Source organism: Podarcis bocagei (genome assembly GCF_964188305.1).
Source record: "Podarcis bocagei genome assembly, chromosome: 3".
Classification (NCBI taxonomy): Eukaryota; Metazoa; Chordata; class Lepidosauria; order Squamata; family Lacertidae; genus Podarcis; species Podarcis bocagei.
The window spans coordinates 96,193,651-96,209,251 of NC_138127.1; the positions used below are offsets into that span (position 1 = coordinate 96,193,651).

The window sequence follows — 15,601 nt, forward strand, 5'->3', positions numbered from 1 at the left end:
ATTGACTCCACTCACACAGCCCTGACCTCACAATCACCTCACTGCTCCTGCCCTCAGTAAGCAGCAGAGCCACCACTGCCAGGAGGCTATTGCCGGCGGTTCTGCCCCACCGGGCAGACTGCTTCTAGTGCAGAACTCTGAAAGCCAACCACAGGACAGGAAAACCATCTTTAAAATATATGACGCCTAGCTTTAGTGGTCTTACACAACCTCCCAAGACTATTTGCATACCTAGGGCAATTTCCCATATCAGGTATAATCAATGGTCTCTTGACCGTTCACCTAGTGAGAATTAAAGTTCCATATCTTTGCGAACAATCGTTGGTAGGTTGGGCTGGCTTTGATGAGACCGCTGCAGGATAAATGGTTAGTGGGCCACAGCTATTGTGTTTAAACGAATGCTCTTAAAATCAATTCCATTATTCTTTCAAGGCACCGCTTCTTGGTTTCTGTGCTCCCTTTAATACAAGTTGTTATTGCCCAATCTCCGCAAGCTATGGAAGGTTGGTTATAAAATAAGCACAGGCAATGCTTTCCTTAATAAATTTGTTCTGAACACCCACTTGCGGGTTATTTATTTAATTTGACGTATTGTGATGCTTTTGCCAAAGCCTTCCCCCACCATCTGAATATACGAGTATAGTAATAATTAAAGGTTTTGGTTTGTTTTTTATTTAAAAAACAACAACCCACTTTGGTTTCTCAAAGCGTTGACATCTACATGACTTCAGTTTCACTCATGTGTCAAATGTAGTTCAAAGACAGTCTGCACATTTATTTTGTTTGCTTCACCTAGGAATTGTCATTATCACAGTCTACAAAACATTAACTTTTTTTTTCATGGCAGAAAAAGAACACATCTGGAAGAAGCCAAGATCCCATGTACCTACACAAGCAAATCCACCACATAACCGTTTCTCCTTCCCCCTCCCTGCCAGAAATACAACTGTCAGAATTTACATCCTTACCTGCTGGGTAGCGTTCTATAACTGGCCAGTTGTCCACCTGTAATGTGGCATTACCACCACTTCTTGTGAAACGTACTACGTGATATTTCCCATCATTAATGATTGCGTTGACCTCTTCAATTGCGATATCATCTGTTCCAACATTAAATTTAACTCCAATTTTTCCTTGGTGCTGTAAAGAAAAGCAAATGACAGAAACAGCATGGTTAATCAGAAGCCCATTTAAAAAACCCAAAACACTTTTAGGTGCAGTAAAAGGTAAAGGGACCCCTGACCATTAGGCCCAGTCGTGGCCGACTCTGGGGTTGCGGCGCTCAACTTGCTTTATTGGCCAAGGGAGCCGGCGCACAGCTTCCGGGTCATGTGGCCAGCATGACTAAGCCACTTCTGGCGAACCAGAGCAGCGCATGGAAATGCCGTTTACCTTCCCGCCGGAGCGGTACCTATTTATCTACTTGCACTTTGATGTGCTTTCGAAGTGCTATGTTGGCAGGAGCAGGGACCGAACAACGGGAGCTCTCCCCGTCGTGGGGATTCAAACCGCCGACCTTCCAATCGGCAAGTCCTAGGCTCTGTGGTTTAACCCACAGCGCCACCCACGTCCCGTTAGGTGCAGTATTATGCAGATAAAACATCCTGAAGATATCTTTTAACTTCTTCAGGACATGTGGTGGTAAGAATCCTCTGGACCAGGACTGAACAATTTGTGACTGGGAATGGAGAAAACTTATTTCTATACAAACAAGGAATTTTATGTTTCCAATCATAACACTTTGCTACCTACCCCGGCTCATTCAACTTTATTGTCTTAGAAACTATGAACCAAGGATAACCACCATACGGTTGTTACATGAACAGAGACCCTGTGCACAAGTCAACATCTCTTGACCTGGCCTGAAGGTTATTCACTTCTTTTCATTCATTTCAACCACTGATTCACCCCCTTGACAACACAGGGCAAACAGAGACAGAGGTGAGTTTCCTGGTTCTTATGCCTAGGATAAATGACTTTGTAAGGAGACTGTGCAGTTTTATAAAACAGGAAGACACTGAAAAGCAAAACATAGTCTAAGGTGCTTCTTGGGGTATTGGGGCTCAGAAGGTCAGAACTCTGAATAGTCACTTGCTCCAAAACTTGAAGCTACTTGAAATTCATTGGAAAACTTAAATCGCTCTGCTAAGGATACTGAAAGCCAGATCTTAGTGGTTAGGAAGCAAAGTCACACAGGACCAGATCAAATAGCGCCTGTCCCTGCATCAACCCATAAACATGATGGGATGAAACATCTTCCCCTCCTGCCTGATTCTCTTGCCCAGCCTTCAGTGTCTTTGGGTGTCCAGTAGCATTCAAACAGGGCTTCCTTGTGAAAAATCGGGTGCAAGTGGTATTATTGCACATGAGCGATATTCCAGAAAAAAAATCCAGGGACTGACCATGAAATCAAGTCCTATTCAATAGTTACGCCCTAGCGAGAATACTGGATATGGCCTGGGTGTACCAGAAGGCATAGAAAGAAGGTATGATGCTCTCTCACTCTCTGGCAGCCTTCCTCATCATGGTTCCTTCCGTATGCTTTGAACTACAACCTCCATCATCCTTGACCCTTGACTCCACTGGCTGGGGTTGATGGGACTTGTAGTGAGAAAGTTGCTTGATATAACACTTATGAGATAGGTCACTTGCAATATGACCAATGGATCTTTAGTGAGCAGAGGAACTAAGAGTCAGCCATGAAAGGACAAAATTCTTTCATCTCTAATTAAAGCAACAACAACAACAACACAGAACTGTAGTGGTATCACTGGAAATAGCTGATTTATCTACGAACAACATTGTCCCTTCTCCGAGACAAGTATCCACTCCAAATGCTATTATCCATTTTAATTATTATTGAAAAAGCATCCGTAACGTGGCATTTATAGCTTAATGAAGTACCTTGCCATGTTCATTTAAAAATACTGACTAAAGCAATTATTGATTTCTGTTTCCACAGAAGACAGGCGAAATGCTTCATTTCTGAATAATGACTCTTATAAAACTAAAATGAGAAAGAAGCAATGTCGCAGAGCGTGTGTTAGGGAAAAAAGAAAGGAAGAAAAGGAAGAGGTTACTGCTGGAGCCTGACTAAATAAATGATACTGCTGCATCCTAATTCTAGAAATGTGTTGTGGTTGCCATTGAAATGTCCTCGGGTTCAGGAACAGATAGAAAAATTCTTCATTTTAGCAAAAAATAATAATTCCTTATTCTACAACCTCTTGATCTTTTCTCTCTCTCACTGCAAAATCTTTTTTCATCTCTAATGTAAGATCACGTAGCTCTAATACCCACATAGCTACATAGATCTGCTTCTGCACAGCCCACAATGTGGAACAGTCTCTCTGGAACAGTCTTCCCCCAGAAATAAGGCGAATACATTTTTCTGACACATGCTGAAAATATTTCAGTTCACCATGACTTTTGCTGGCTATTGATGTATGCCACTGTACAACTTTGTTTTGTTTTTTAACTTATTGAACACACCAAGGCTTACTTCTGAGTAGACAGGCATAGGATCGCCCTATTTGAGTTACTTCTTGTTCATATTCAATCCCAAAACCAAACTGCTTGAAAACGTGCATTTTCCCCGACATTTCTTAAAAGTTAACTGACAAATTGTGCAATTCACATGTTTTAATCACCCACTTACTCTGCTATTCATATTCAACAGAAAATGTACAAAATGCTAAATTGCTCTTGTGATGTAGCAATCACCCCTTTCACAAAATTATTAAACATACAAGAACTTTTCTAAAGGCACGTGACTCTAAAACACATGTACTTTACTCAAAGTTTTCGCTTCTGAAATCAAATGCTTTGACATAACCCCCCCCCCCAAACAAAAACCTAGCTGATTTTTTATGATGGTCGGTAATCACAGTATTCACACACACAGCAATGCTTTCCCTGCTTGCCTTCATTTGAGTCCTATGTACAATTTTACAAATAGTGGGAAAAGAAGCAAAACACCTTTTAAATAAAACTGAGCAGGTGCATGCAAATGATTTTAACCAGACACATGTCAGAGTTCTTATGTGGAAAGAAGAAGAAGAGGAAGAGGAAGAGGAAGAGGAGGAGGGGGAAGAAGAAGAGGAGGAGGAGGAGGAGGAGGAGGAGGAGGAGGAGGAGGAAGAAGAAGAAGAAGAAGAAGAAGAAGAAGAAGAAGAAGAAGAAGAAGAAGAAGAAGAAGAAGAAGAAGGCCAACAAAACAGAAAAACTGAAAATCAATCCAAGGGTGCATGAAAATAATTTTGGTCAAAAAATAAGCAATGTTTCTCTTTGTTTTACATGTAATTCCTCAGTTCTTTGGAGAACTTCATAATGAGCCATATGGTGAGTGAATATGGACTGTAGAGGGGTTCCTTGACCTAGACCAGGGGTCTGCAACCCGCGGCTCCGGAGCCGCATGTGGCTCTTTTACACCTTTGCCGCAGCTCCGGGGTGGATACTAGTGAGGGGAGGAGGCGCATTGTGCGCCCCGACACTCCCCACTGTGGCGGGCGCTGTACTGGCTGTGACGTCGCACAGGGGTGGTGCGTGCGTTAGTCACACACCGTCCCGACGTCACGTTCCCACCCGCCCGCCCGTTACATTGTAAGGGGCATGTACGCTGGTCACTGCATTGAAAGGGGGCATGTACGCTGGTCACTGTTTTGAAGGGGAGTGAAGAACACACACACACAAAAAGGTAACTTGTTAATTTAACATTTATTTCTATGAGGAGGAGTAATTCTGAGGGGTCAAACAAAGAAATAATAAAAAAGTGACAAAAAAGGTATTTTTATAATGACGAGTTTTGTGGCTCCCAGTTTTTTTTTCTTCGGAAACGGGTCCAAGTGGCTCTTTTTGTCTTAAAGGTTGCAGACCCCTGACCTAGACAACTGTCTGCAAAGGTGGAGAGAAGATTCATATCTTCTTTCCAATAATAAGCACACAACGAGATTTTACAACTACCGGAGGAAACCACATTGGCTCTCCTTGCACAAAGGCACCCATTCTTTCTGTATCCTGCCTGCATGAGTAGACATGCTCAGCCTTCTGAGCTCAAAATTGGTGGCTAATCAGTAGGCTTTCTTGCTGTGTTTTGGAAGGACACACACACATTTCTCCAGTCAAGAACCGTAATGAAGAGACAGAAAGCCTGCAAGCTCAATAACAGAGCATCTGCCTTGCATGCAAAAAGTCGCAGGTTCAATCCCTGATATTCAGGAGTTGCCAGTGGGGTAGCCTTCTTCACCTGCCTTCCAAGTGGGGAGCATCTCTACTGGTTCCTGAGATTGGTGAGCTTGGCATGGGCCAGACAAAGCAACAGGAGCATCAGATTGTGGACTGCTGCGTTCACACCGTGCTGAGCTTCCCACGTCTCTCCTATTCATCAACCTGCAGCAAGTCTTGGGATTTGGGAAGACAGGTGAGCAATGCCACCTTACCTGAGCTGACCCACCATCCACTACTGCTGGCATCTTCAGCACCCTGGAGAGCTACTTCCAGTCAACGTAGACCACACTGAACTAGATTAACCAATGGTCTGGCTCAATATAAGGCTGCTTCCTTTACACCTGAGCTGGTCTAAAAGCACAGAACCTTACAAATGATGTCCCTATTTTAATCAGAAGAATGTTGGAGGGTATGAAAATGGTGAGTTCTGGGCCAGGTGAAAAAGTCATTAAAACTAGTACAAATTAGAAGAACAGAAGGCAGCGTAACATTCTGAAACTGTGCAAAAAGCAGTGGGCTCCAGAGATCTAGCACTTTGGGTTTGTCATTTTTCCATTTGACTTTTAGTCATTGGATTAGATCCCCAAAAAGGTGCCCATCATGGAAAACCCTTTCATGAGCAAGAGGATACTCTGGACTCCATCTCATTGGGTTGATGGCCTCCTGCCTCCTAAATTGTCTCATTTTTGCACATTCATTTTATGCTCTGCGATTTGTGCTTCTGCTGGCTTTTGAGTACCTTTATGAAGCAAATGTTTTAGATGGCTTTAATTTCTACCAAATTGGTTACGCCTTGATGCGCATTTTGTAAGCCACTTTGTGGCTTTAAAAGTGGGATATAACCCTGTTAAATAATAAATGAAAACATGTTAGGAAATTTCCTCCTCTCGATAAATTTTCATGGTGTATTAAACAGGAAAGACTAATTAATTCTAATCCTAACGGTGGGTGGAGCAGGGTAAAACAGATTGATAAAACATGCACTAAAAATGCCGTTTCTGCTTCTTAACCCTGACAAGCCTCAAAAGAATAATAAAGTACAGTCATAAAATATGGTGCTTAAACTGCCGCTAACTGTTACTTTTCTCCCCAAAGTTATCTGATTTCTCTGCCAAATTAAGTACAATGTAGAAGGCATTTTCCCGTCAAGCATAAAAAAACCCCAAGTTAGATTGAGGTGTCACTATCAGCTGCTGTTTACAGAACAGGGCATGCATATTCCAGAATTAATCAGAGGAGGGTTACAGCTGAACCCCAGATTTGCAAAATCTCAAAAATCAGACAAATAATAATAATAATAATAATAATAATAATAATAATAATAATAATAATAATAATTTATTTATACCTCCAAGGAAGGAGACTCCACAACCTCCTGAGGGAGACTGTTCCACAGCTGAACAGCTTTCAGTCAATGTAACCCAACTTCTATTAAAAAACCTCATAAGTTTTGACTTCCAATAGGAGGTGAATTGCAAGCAACTTCAGTTATTACCAAAAAGAGTAAATACACAGTCTTGCCCTCATAGGCAGGGCTACCAAAAGTCCATTACAGATCCACCAAGTGCCTTCTACATTATTTCAAGTTTTGCTCTTCATCCTACAGCTTCTGTCCTTTCTCACCCTCTCCCATTCCCCCCAACCCCTGTTCCATTAATGAATCAATATTTTTTAAAATTTAAAGTTTAAATGAGCCTGAAAGCAAAAAAGAAAAAAAGGGGGGGGGGAGAGAGAGAATCCTCATGCTCTTTCCTCTAACTTCTGAGAGAATATAGTTACTAATATCTAATCTTTTCATTAAATTTATCCCTGTGCTGAAGACTCATTTGTTACTTAAGCTCCATTTGGGGGGTCAGAAAATTGGCCTGAAGAGCAATTTAAGTCATGCACAAGCTTTCTGTCATCATTATGACCTAGGTAGGATGCGAGTAATCTGTTGGGAAAGTGCATCCATTTTCCTGCAATGTTCTTTTTTTTTTAATAGCTGAGACTAAGATTAATTCTTTTTAAAAGAAACCTCCTGAAATTATTTTGGGGAGGCTTCCCCAGGCCATTCCCCACCCTGCCAAATATTATTCTAATATTTTTTGGTGCACTCTCTCTCTCTCTCTCTCTCTCTCTCTCTCTCTCTCTCTCTCTCTCTCTCTCTCTCTCTCTCACACACACACACACACACACACACACACGAAAAGGGGTGCCCTACTCCTACCTTCCTGCTTTTTCCTCTCTCTCCCTCTTCCTCCCAGTAAGTGCCAGTAACCCACTTGCATGGCGAGGCCCGGGGCCCCACCATTTCCCTTAGATAATAAACATATGGACACAAATATTTTGAGTTAATGGGGATAAATAAGGCCACAACTTTATTGGTTACAGATGTGAGCGGTTCGGCTTAGGCATTGGGTGAAACCAGACTATATCTTGAGTCCTGCATGCCCGCAGGAAGTCTCTGAAGGGTTAACCACGATAGGGGGAGCCCATTGATATACATCAATTAAGAGCACCCCAGGGTCCCCGATGGGGTTGTGGAATGGCCCTAGCCCAAGCCCAGGCTTTGGACAGGATCCACACACCCTGGATCCCTTTAACAGAAGACCCTTAATGAGGAGGGGCAGGAAGAGGCAACAACCTCCTTTCCCATGAACCAGGCTTACCCAATGCCTAACCTTACAAAGTTGTGACGATTTGCTACCAGGTAGGCGAAGACCAAATGGCTGGTGCCAATTTGCCAAATGGAAAAAATCCTACCTGGCCCCAACCATAAGGTGACCGGCCTTAGTCCAAAGCAGTGGCGTAGCGTGGGGGGTGCAGGGGGGCCCGTCCACACCGGGCGCAACATCTGGGGGTTAGGGTTAGGGGGCACAAATCCACGGGTTAGGGGGCGCAAATTACTTGCTTTGACAACCCACGCTACGCCACTGGTCCAATGCAAGGCCAAAGTCAAACAATGCATAAAAAGAGGGTGGGTGGGGCTAGGGAGATCCGACAAGGAGGCTGCCCCCCAGCTGCACCGCAATGTAAACGGCAGCGGCCACGCCACCTGGCTAACCCGATTGGTCAGCCAGGGGGTGTGACACGGCTGGGAGTTCCGATGATGTGGGTGGCATCCCTCTGTCCACTGCTGGGTCACAGGGAGATTCTGAAAGCCCTCCCGCAACTCTGCTCCACCGGGGAAGGGGAGCAGTCCTGCTGGGAAGATAGCATAGTGGATCCACTCGCTCAGTGATCTCCTTCTGCTAATATCATTATTATGGCTTCTGGTGCCTAAGAGCTGTGACAAGCTCTAAAACTACGACCCAACATTTGTATTGCAAATCGAGTTGTAATCGGAGTGTTCGGTTTTGCGCCTAAACACCCTGTGGTCCACCTTTTAAAAAAATTAAAAGCAACCGCAACCACAAGATGGTATAAACAGCTTCACCAAAACAAACCCATTCCCTGCGGAACTAGCTTTTTAAACAAAAAAACAAAAGCAAAACCATTCTCCGAAGCAATAAAAATTGCACCGTCAGTCAGACATGAATGAGCATGTGCAAATTTGCCAGGAAAGTGCTTTTTCTCAAGGAAGAGCTCATATAAACCAACCTCATAATGCTTACAACCTTTGTCCACTTTCACAGAAAGCAATAATACTGAAACTCCCAATGGGGTGTGTGTGGAGAATCAAGTTAAAAATCTTTCAACCCTGCTTGTTTGCATTCTGGAAATGTGGTTCCTGGAGATGCAACAGATGCCACCGAAGATTAAGTAATTTTAGCTGTGCTGTTTCTAGGCTTCAGAGGGCCTTCCTGAACAGACCCACCTTGTTCTTGCTACTTGCTGGAACTAGAGATGCAGGAGGTATCCATTTAATGTGATGTACACCTCCCAAACTGATTTCCACAAAAGGAATCTGGTTTTCACATTTCTCTGATTTTTTGATTTTTTATTTTTACAATGCAGCTCTCAAAAACAGGATTGAAATGTGTTTTAAAATGTGCATTTTTTGGGGAGAAAAAAATACATTCAGTGCACAAACCTTTAAACCAAGTTTTCCAATGCCCTGCCAGGCACTTGATAGCAGGGCAGATGGAGGGCAGATGCCCCCCTCTGTTCTTCTCTCAGGTCTGTGTATAGGCCAAGGGGGCAGGGAAGCCATTTCCAATGCTCCCCCCTAACATGCCCACTACCTCTAAGACATGCTCCCCTTTCTAACAACATTGAAGTTTCTGCAGTGGTGCAGAGAGGAATCAGATATTGGATCTCCCTGGTCCTGAATAGGGTAACTGTGCCCCTGAAGGACCAGGTGTGCAGCCTGGGAGTCATTTTGGACTCACAGCTGTCCATGGAGGCGCAGGTCAATTCTGTATCCAGGGCAGCTGTCTACCAACTCCACCTGGCATGCAGGCTGAGACCCTACCTGCCCGCGGACTGTCTCGCCAGAGTGGTGCATGCTCTGGTTATCTCCCGCTTGGACTACTGCAATGCGCTCTACGTGGGGCTACCTTTGAAGGTGACCTGGAAACTACAACTAATCCAGAATGCGGCAGCTAGACTGGTGACTGGGGGCGGCCGCCGAGACCACATAACACCGGTCTTGAAAGACCTACACTGGCTCCCAGTATGTTTCCGAGCACAATTCAAAGTGTTGGTGCTGACCTTTAAAGCCCTAAACGGCCTCGGCCCAGTATACCTGAAGGAGCGTCTCCACCCCCATCGTTCTGCCCGGACGCTGAGGTCCAGCGCTGAGGGCCTTCTGGCGGTTCCCTCATTGCAAGAAGCGAAGCTACAGGGAACCAGGCAGAGGGCCTTCTCGGTAGTGGCGCCCGCCCTGTGGAACGCCCTCCCATCAGATGTCAAACCGATAAATAACTACCTGACATTTAAAAGACATCTTAAGGCAGCCCTGTTCAGGGAAGTTTTTAATCTGTGATATTTTACTGTATTTTTGGAAGCCGCCCAGAGTGGCTGGGGAAACCCAGCCAGATGGGCGGGGTACAAATAATAAATTATTATTATTATTATTATTATTATTATTATTATTATTATTATTATTATTATTATTATTATCTCCTTTTCAGTGGTTGGAGCTCTCTCTTTCCCTGACCTCCTAGAGGGAGATCCAACATATCCTACTACCCCGGCGATGCCCTTCAAGGGGCCATAGGGTTACAGTCGCAGAAAGGTATGCTTTAGGGTTCCTGATACATAGTTTCCTAATGATGTCACTACACTGCAGTTTGCATAACGGCTGGCAGGTGGCGCTGCAAAGTACAGTGTAGTGCAAAACAGGGCTCTCAGACCTGATGGGCCATCACAGAAGCCTGAGGGTGAGGAGGAAGGAACTGGAGACAAAGGCCAGCAAGGGAGCTTCAGGCCAGCAAGGGAGCTGGGAAGCAGCCCAGGCCCAGGAGCAGAGGTTTGGCAAAGACTAAGGGGAAGGGTGGTGGTTTGGGCAAGTTATTGGGAGGGGGTGGGGTTGCTTTGGCAAGCAGTATGGGGAGGGGTTGGGTAGCATTGGAGAGGGAGGTGGGTGGGGTTCGTGAGCAAAGTGAGCGAGGGTTGAGCCCCAGTGGTAAAATCCATTTAGAAATGTGTATTTTGAGATTAAAATACAGTGGTACTTCGGTTTTCAAACAGCTTAGTTCACGAACAACTTGGAACCTGAACGCTGCAAAACTGAAAGTAGGTGTTCCGGTTTTTGAACTTTTTTCCGGAAGCCAAAAGTGCTCCATTTTGAGTCCCCCTGTGTTTCCTGTTACGCTGCTAATTTGACCCCCCCATTGTAATTCAAGCCTTCCGTTTCCAATTGCAGTGTTCTAAGGTAACAAGAGAAGAGACAGTGTGGTGTAGTGGTTAAGAGAGGTGGACTCGTAATCTGGGGAACCGGGTTTGCGTCTCCGCTCCTCCACATGCAGCTGCTGGGTGACCTTGGGCCAGTCACACTTCTTTGAAGTCTCTCAGCCCCACTCACCTCACAGAGTGTTTGTTGTGGGGGAGGACGGGAAAGGAGATGGTTAGCCGCTTTGAGACTCCTTAAAGGGAGTGAAAGGCAGGATATCAAATCCAAACTCTTCTCTTCTTCTTCTATTTGGAGCTTACATTTGGTGTTTTTGTTTTTGCTATTTTTTGTTTTTTGATTTGTTTTGTTTTTTAGGCTTTTCAGTTAATTTGTTTTTGTGACTGTGTGGAACCCAGTTCAACTACTGATCAACTGATTGTGTGACTGCAGTACATTGTTTATTGCTTTCATTTTATGGCTCAATGGTCTCGTTAGATAGTAAAATTCATGCTAAATTGCTGTTTTAGGGGTTGTTTTTAAAAGTCTGGAACAGATTAATCTGTTTTGCATTACTTATTATGGGAAAGTGCGCCTTGGTTTTGGAACGCTTTGGTTTTGGAACAGACTTACGGAATGGATAAAGTTTGAGAACCAAGGTACAGTACCACTGTACTCAAAAATACCTATTTAAATGCAGGGCTTTTAAAGAGAGATTTTTGACATATTAATTTTTTCTTTGCTGCTAGCTGCTGTCCTGAACAGTTCATAGATTTGTAGAGTTGAAAGGGACCCCGATGAACATCTGGTCCAATTTGAATATGTGGCTGTTCCACACAGAGATCGAACCTGCAACCTTAGTGTTACTTACACCATGCTGTACGCAACTGAGCTATCCAGGCTTGGAGGGGTCAGATGAACAAGCAGTAATAGCAAGGAGGAGGAGGAGGAGGAGCAGAATACGGGCATTCCAAAGGTCTGTAAAGTGGCACCTGCCAGTATATGGTCTTTAGTAGGTGCCCCCAAATGGCAATCCCTGACACCAACCCTGAACTTACACCTCTGGATACAACATACGGCTGTGCACCTCATACAGATGCAATCTTCTTATGATGGACAGAGGAGGAGTCCTGTTAGACCTGACCAAAGACCAGCTACTTCAGCAGCCTTCCTCTGGGAAGCAACTGCTCAAGCAGTTACAAAGCAGTAGGAAATTAACATGGATTCTGGTGCAGTTTAAGTGAAGTGTGGTCTCTTTAATTCAGGATATGCCACACAGTAAAAGCACAATGAAATGAGGAGCATTAAAACCACGCAGGCATATTTAGAAGGCTTTGGACGTGGAGACATAAATATTGGAGACAAGATAAATACTGTCTCCATTGTTAAAAGTATTAAAGCCGGTATATATTTTACAAACATTGCCGTGTGTGATTACATTTCCTGTAATGGGATCTCTGCCCCTGGAAAATAGATGAAATGTATGAAATTTCCCTCCAGTTATCTTTTATGATTCTGAATTACCATAGCTGGCAACTGCGAGCTGTAACAACCCTCGCTGTAACACCCCTTTTGCTCTCATTTCGTGAAGAAGAAGAAGAAGAAGAGTTTGGATTTGATATCCCGCCTTTCACTCCCCTTCAGGTGAGTGGGGCTGAGAGACTTCAGAGAAGTGTGACTAGCCCAAGGTCACCCAGCAGCTGCATGTGGAGGAGCAGAGACACGAACCCGGTTTCCCAGATTACGTGACTACCGCTCTTAACCACTACACCACACTGGCTCTGTGAAGGAACTGTTTGGAAGGTTCAGGTGCAGAATCTATCTATCTATCTATCTATCATCTATCTATCTATCTATCTATCTATCTATCTATCTATCTATCTATCTATCTATCTATACATACATACACACACACACATTTTAATTAATTTTTTAACATATCATTTCCCACAGTCATTTAACATAACTTCTTATCTTAGACAATGTTTTAGACTTCCATCAACAACCTCTGAAGATTTTCCGCAGAATCTTATCTCATGAAAGCATTGAGAGAAAAAGAGAGAGAGAGAGAGAGAGCTGCATGTGTCTGTTACCTAAATATTACTCTCATGGTCAGTAAGTCATGAAATCTGAGACGAAATGGGCAGACTGATGGGAGTCTTCAGGGCTTCAGGTTGCGACAGTTCCACCAACCCGAAGTCTAAACATGGGGGCAATACGAGAAACAAGACCCAGAAACAGTCCAGGATCCAAACGCCAAGGGTTACAGAGACCAGCTAGAGTCCCAGGATTAGGCAACCTAAGGCCCGGGGGCCAGATGCGGCCCAATCGCCTTCTAAATCCGGCCCGCGGACGGTCTGGGAATCAGCGTGTTTTTACATGAGTAGAATGTGTCCTTTTATTTAAAATGCATCTCTGGGTTATTTGTGGGGCATAGGAATTCGTTCAGTCCCCCCAAAAAAATATAGTCCAGCCCACCACATGGTCTGAGGGACGGTGAACCGGCCCACGGCTGAGAAAGATTGCTGACCCCTGAGCTCGACAAACACAGCAACATACCAGGGTGCTAGTGGAAAGCTGTCAGTCTAGACCTCCATTGCCGAGAACTGAAGGCTTTTAAACCAAATACTGTAAAATTAATGAATGTTAAAGGGACGTTGGATTGAAAATAAGCGGTGTTGGTTAAAAGATTAATAAGAATATGTAAATATGGATTGACAATGGTGGAAAATATATATTTATTATAGGTTAAGATGTTGAGTAAGGATAAATGATAGAGGGTAAGGATTTGCTGAACTACATATCTGAACTGGAATACGAAAAGGGAGGTGTGAAGAGGTCAAGAAACTAGTGAATGAAGTATAAGATATGAAAATACTAATTTTTTTCTGTTTTGTTTTTTGGTGTTTTTTCTTCTTTTTCTCTCTCTTTCTATTCTGTTAACTGTTTTTTATTGTGTACTTCTATGTGTTTTGTAATTTTTCATTTTTGGTTGCTTTTTTGGTTTTTGTATTTTATGTTTAAATTTTGAAGCTTTTGATTGTTTATGAAACTTTAATAAATATTATTATAAAATAAATAAATAAAATAAACCAAAGCATTCAGAGGCAGTCCTGTAGGCCATCAGGGTTGCCTCAGTCTTTGGTCTACTCATGAAGGATGGCTTACTCATGAGAATCTCTGTTTTAACGGGTTTTGTTTTAGTTCACGTCTTAATTGTGGATGTTTGTTTTAATGTTTGCTTATTTTAATGCTGCTTTTATACTTGCAAATTGCTTAGATAGAAGCCACCATGGCAGTCCAGAGGGATTTGCATATTTACTGCCATCGTCCCCTCACCCTTCCTTCCCAAAGGAGTCCAGAGGAGGAAACAACAGGCAACAAAACAATGCGGCCTAATGGCTAGAGTGCTGGATTGGTCTGAGTCCCCGCTCAGCCAAGAAGCTCATTGGGTGGCCTTGGGCCAGTCACAATCTCTTAGCCTAATCTACCTTACAGGGTTGTTGTGAGGATGAAACGGGGAGCAGGAGACCCATGTACAGTGCCTTGAGATCCTTGGAAGATAAAGGCGGCATATAAATGCAATAAAATAAATGAATAAAACAAATGATGTATGGAAGTGAGAGCTGGACCATAAAGAAGGCTGATTGCCGAAGAATTGATGCTTTTGAATTGTGGTGCTGGAGGAGACTCTTGAGAGTCCCATGGACTGCAAGAAGATCAAACCTCTCCATTCTTAAGGAAATCAGCCCTGAGTGCTCACTGGAAGGACAGATCCTGAAGCTGAGGCTCCAATACTTTGGTCACCTCATGAGAAGAGAAGACTCTCTGGGAAAGACCCTGACGTTGGGAAAGATGGAGGGCACAAGGAGAAGGGGACGACAGAGGACGAGATGGTGGGACAGTGTTCTCGAAGCTACGAACATGAGTTTCACCAAACTGTGGGAGGCAGTGGAAGACAGGAGGGCATGGCGTGCTCTGGTCCATGGGGGCATGAAGAGTCAGACACAACTTAACAACTAAACAACAAAGAGCTTTTTTAAAAATAATAATCTTTAAAACAAAATCCAGTATGGATGCAGACTGGGAAAGCTCTCAACTTAAAGAACTTAATAAAAACTAACCACATTAATTGGGTCATTTTAAATGTTCAGTTTCCACGCGACGCATTGCATTCTTCTGAACCTCAAGACCCTGAAAATGTAATTAGAAGGTGGTTTTGCTCCCCTCTATTCTGGTACATAAACATTCGTCCTGACAAAATTGCAGACACGCTGTGGCAAACCTGTTTACAGGACAGATCCATAAACACCTGGATATAATCACATATCAGTACTTGTCTTCTGGTTTCTGCATTGCAGATCAATACAAGGGATCCTCCCTTCTCTTTGTGAACATCTCATTATTATTTATTTCTTGTATTTATAGCAAACAAAGGTAGAACGTTAAAAAGTTGAGCGCTTAGGGTAACCCTCAGGTTATACAACTTTACATTAGCCACCTCGTGTTAAATCAATACTGCAATATAAAATAATAATAGTCAACAGTGGGAAATTTTCTACCTTCCAGCTAGGCATCATTGTTATTCCCATTGAAAGCTGCCTTGAATACATTATATAA

General features: G+C 43.5%; 1 protein-coding gene and 1 long non-coding RNA gene across 34 annotated transcripts in view; one reads left to right on the forward strand and one right to left on the reverse strand.

Moving 5' to 3' along the window:
- NRXN1 (neurexin 1) overlaps positions 1-15,601 on the reverse strand; it is a 1,024,248-nt gene that overhangs the window by 146,296 nt on the left and 862,351 nt on the right. For all 33 annotated transcript variants that reach the window (XM_081188376.1, XM_081188372.1, XM_081188367.1 and 30 more), the window contains one exon: positions 969-1,140. In XM_081188376.1, coding sequence (XP_081044502.1) covers positions 969-1,140 — 172 coding nt within the window. The remainder of the gene's footprint in view (positions 1-968; positions 1,141-15,601) is intronic.
- Positions 1,111-3,090, forward strand: LOC308584240. Its single transcript, XR_014006689.1, has 3 exons — positions 1,111-1,226; positions 1,631-1,941; positions 2,963-3,090. It is a non-coding gene; the product is annotated as an uncharacterized lncRNA (long non-coding RNA).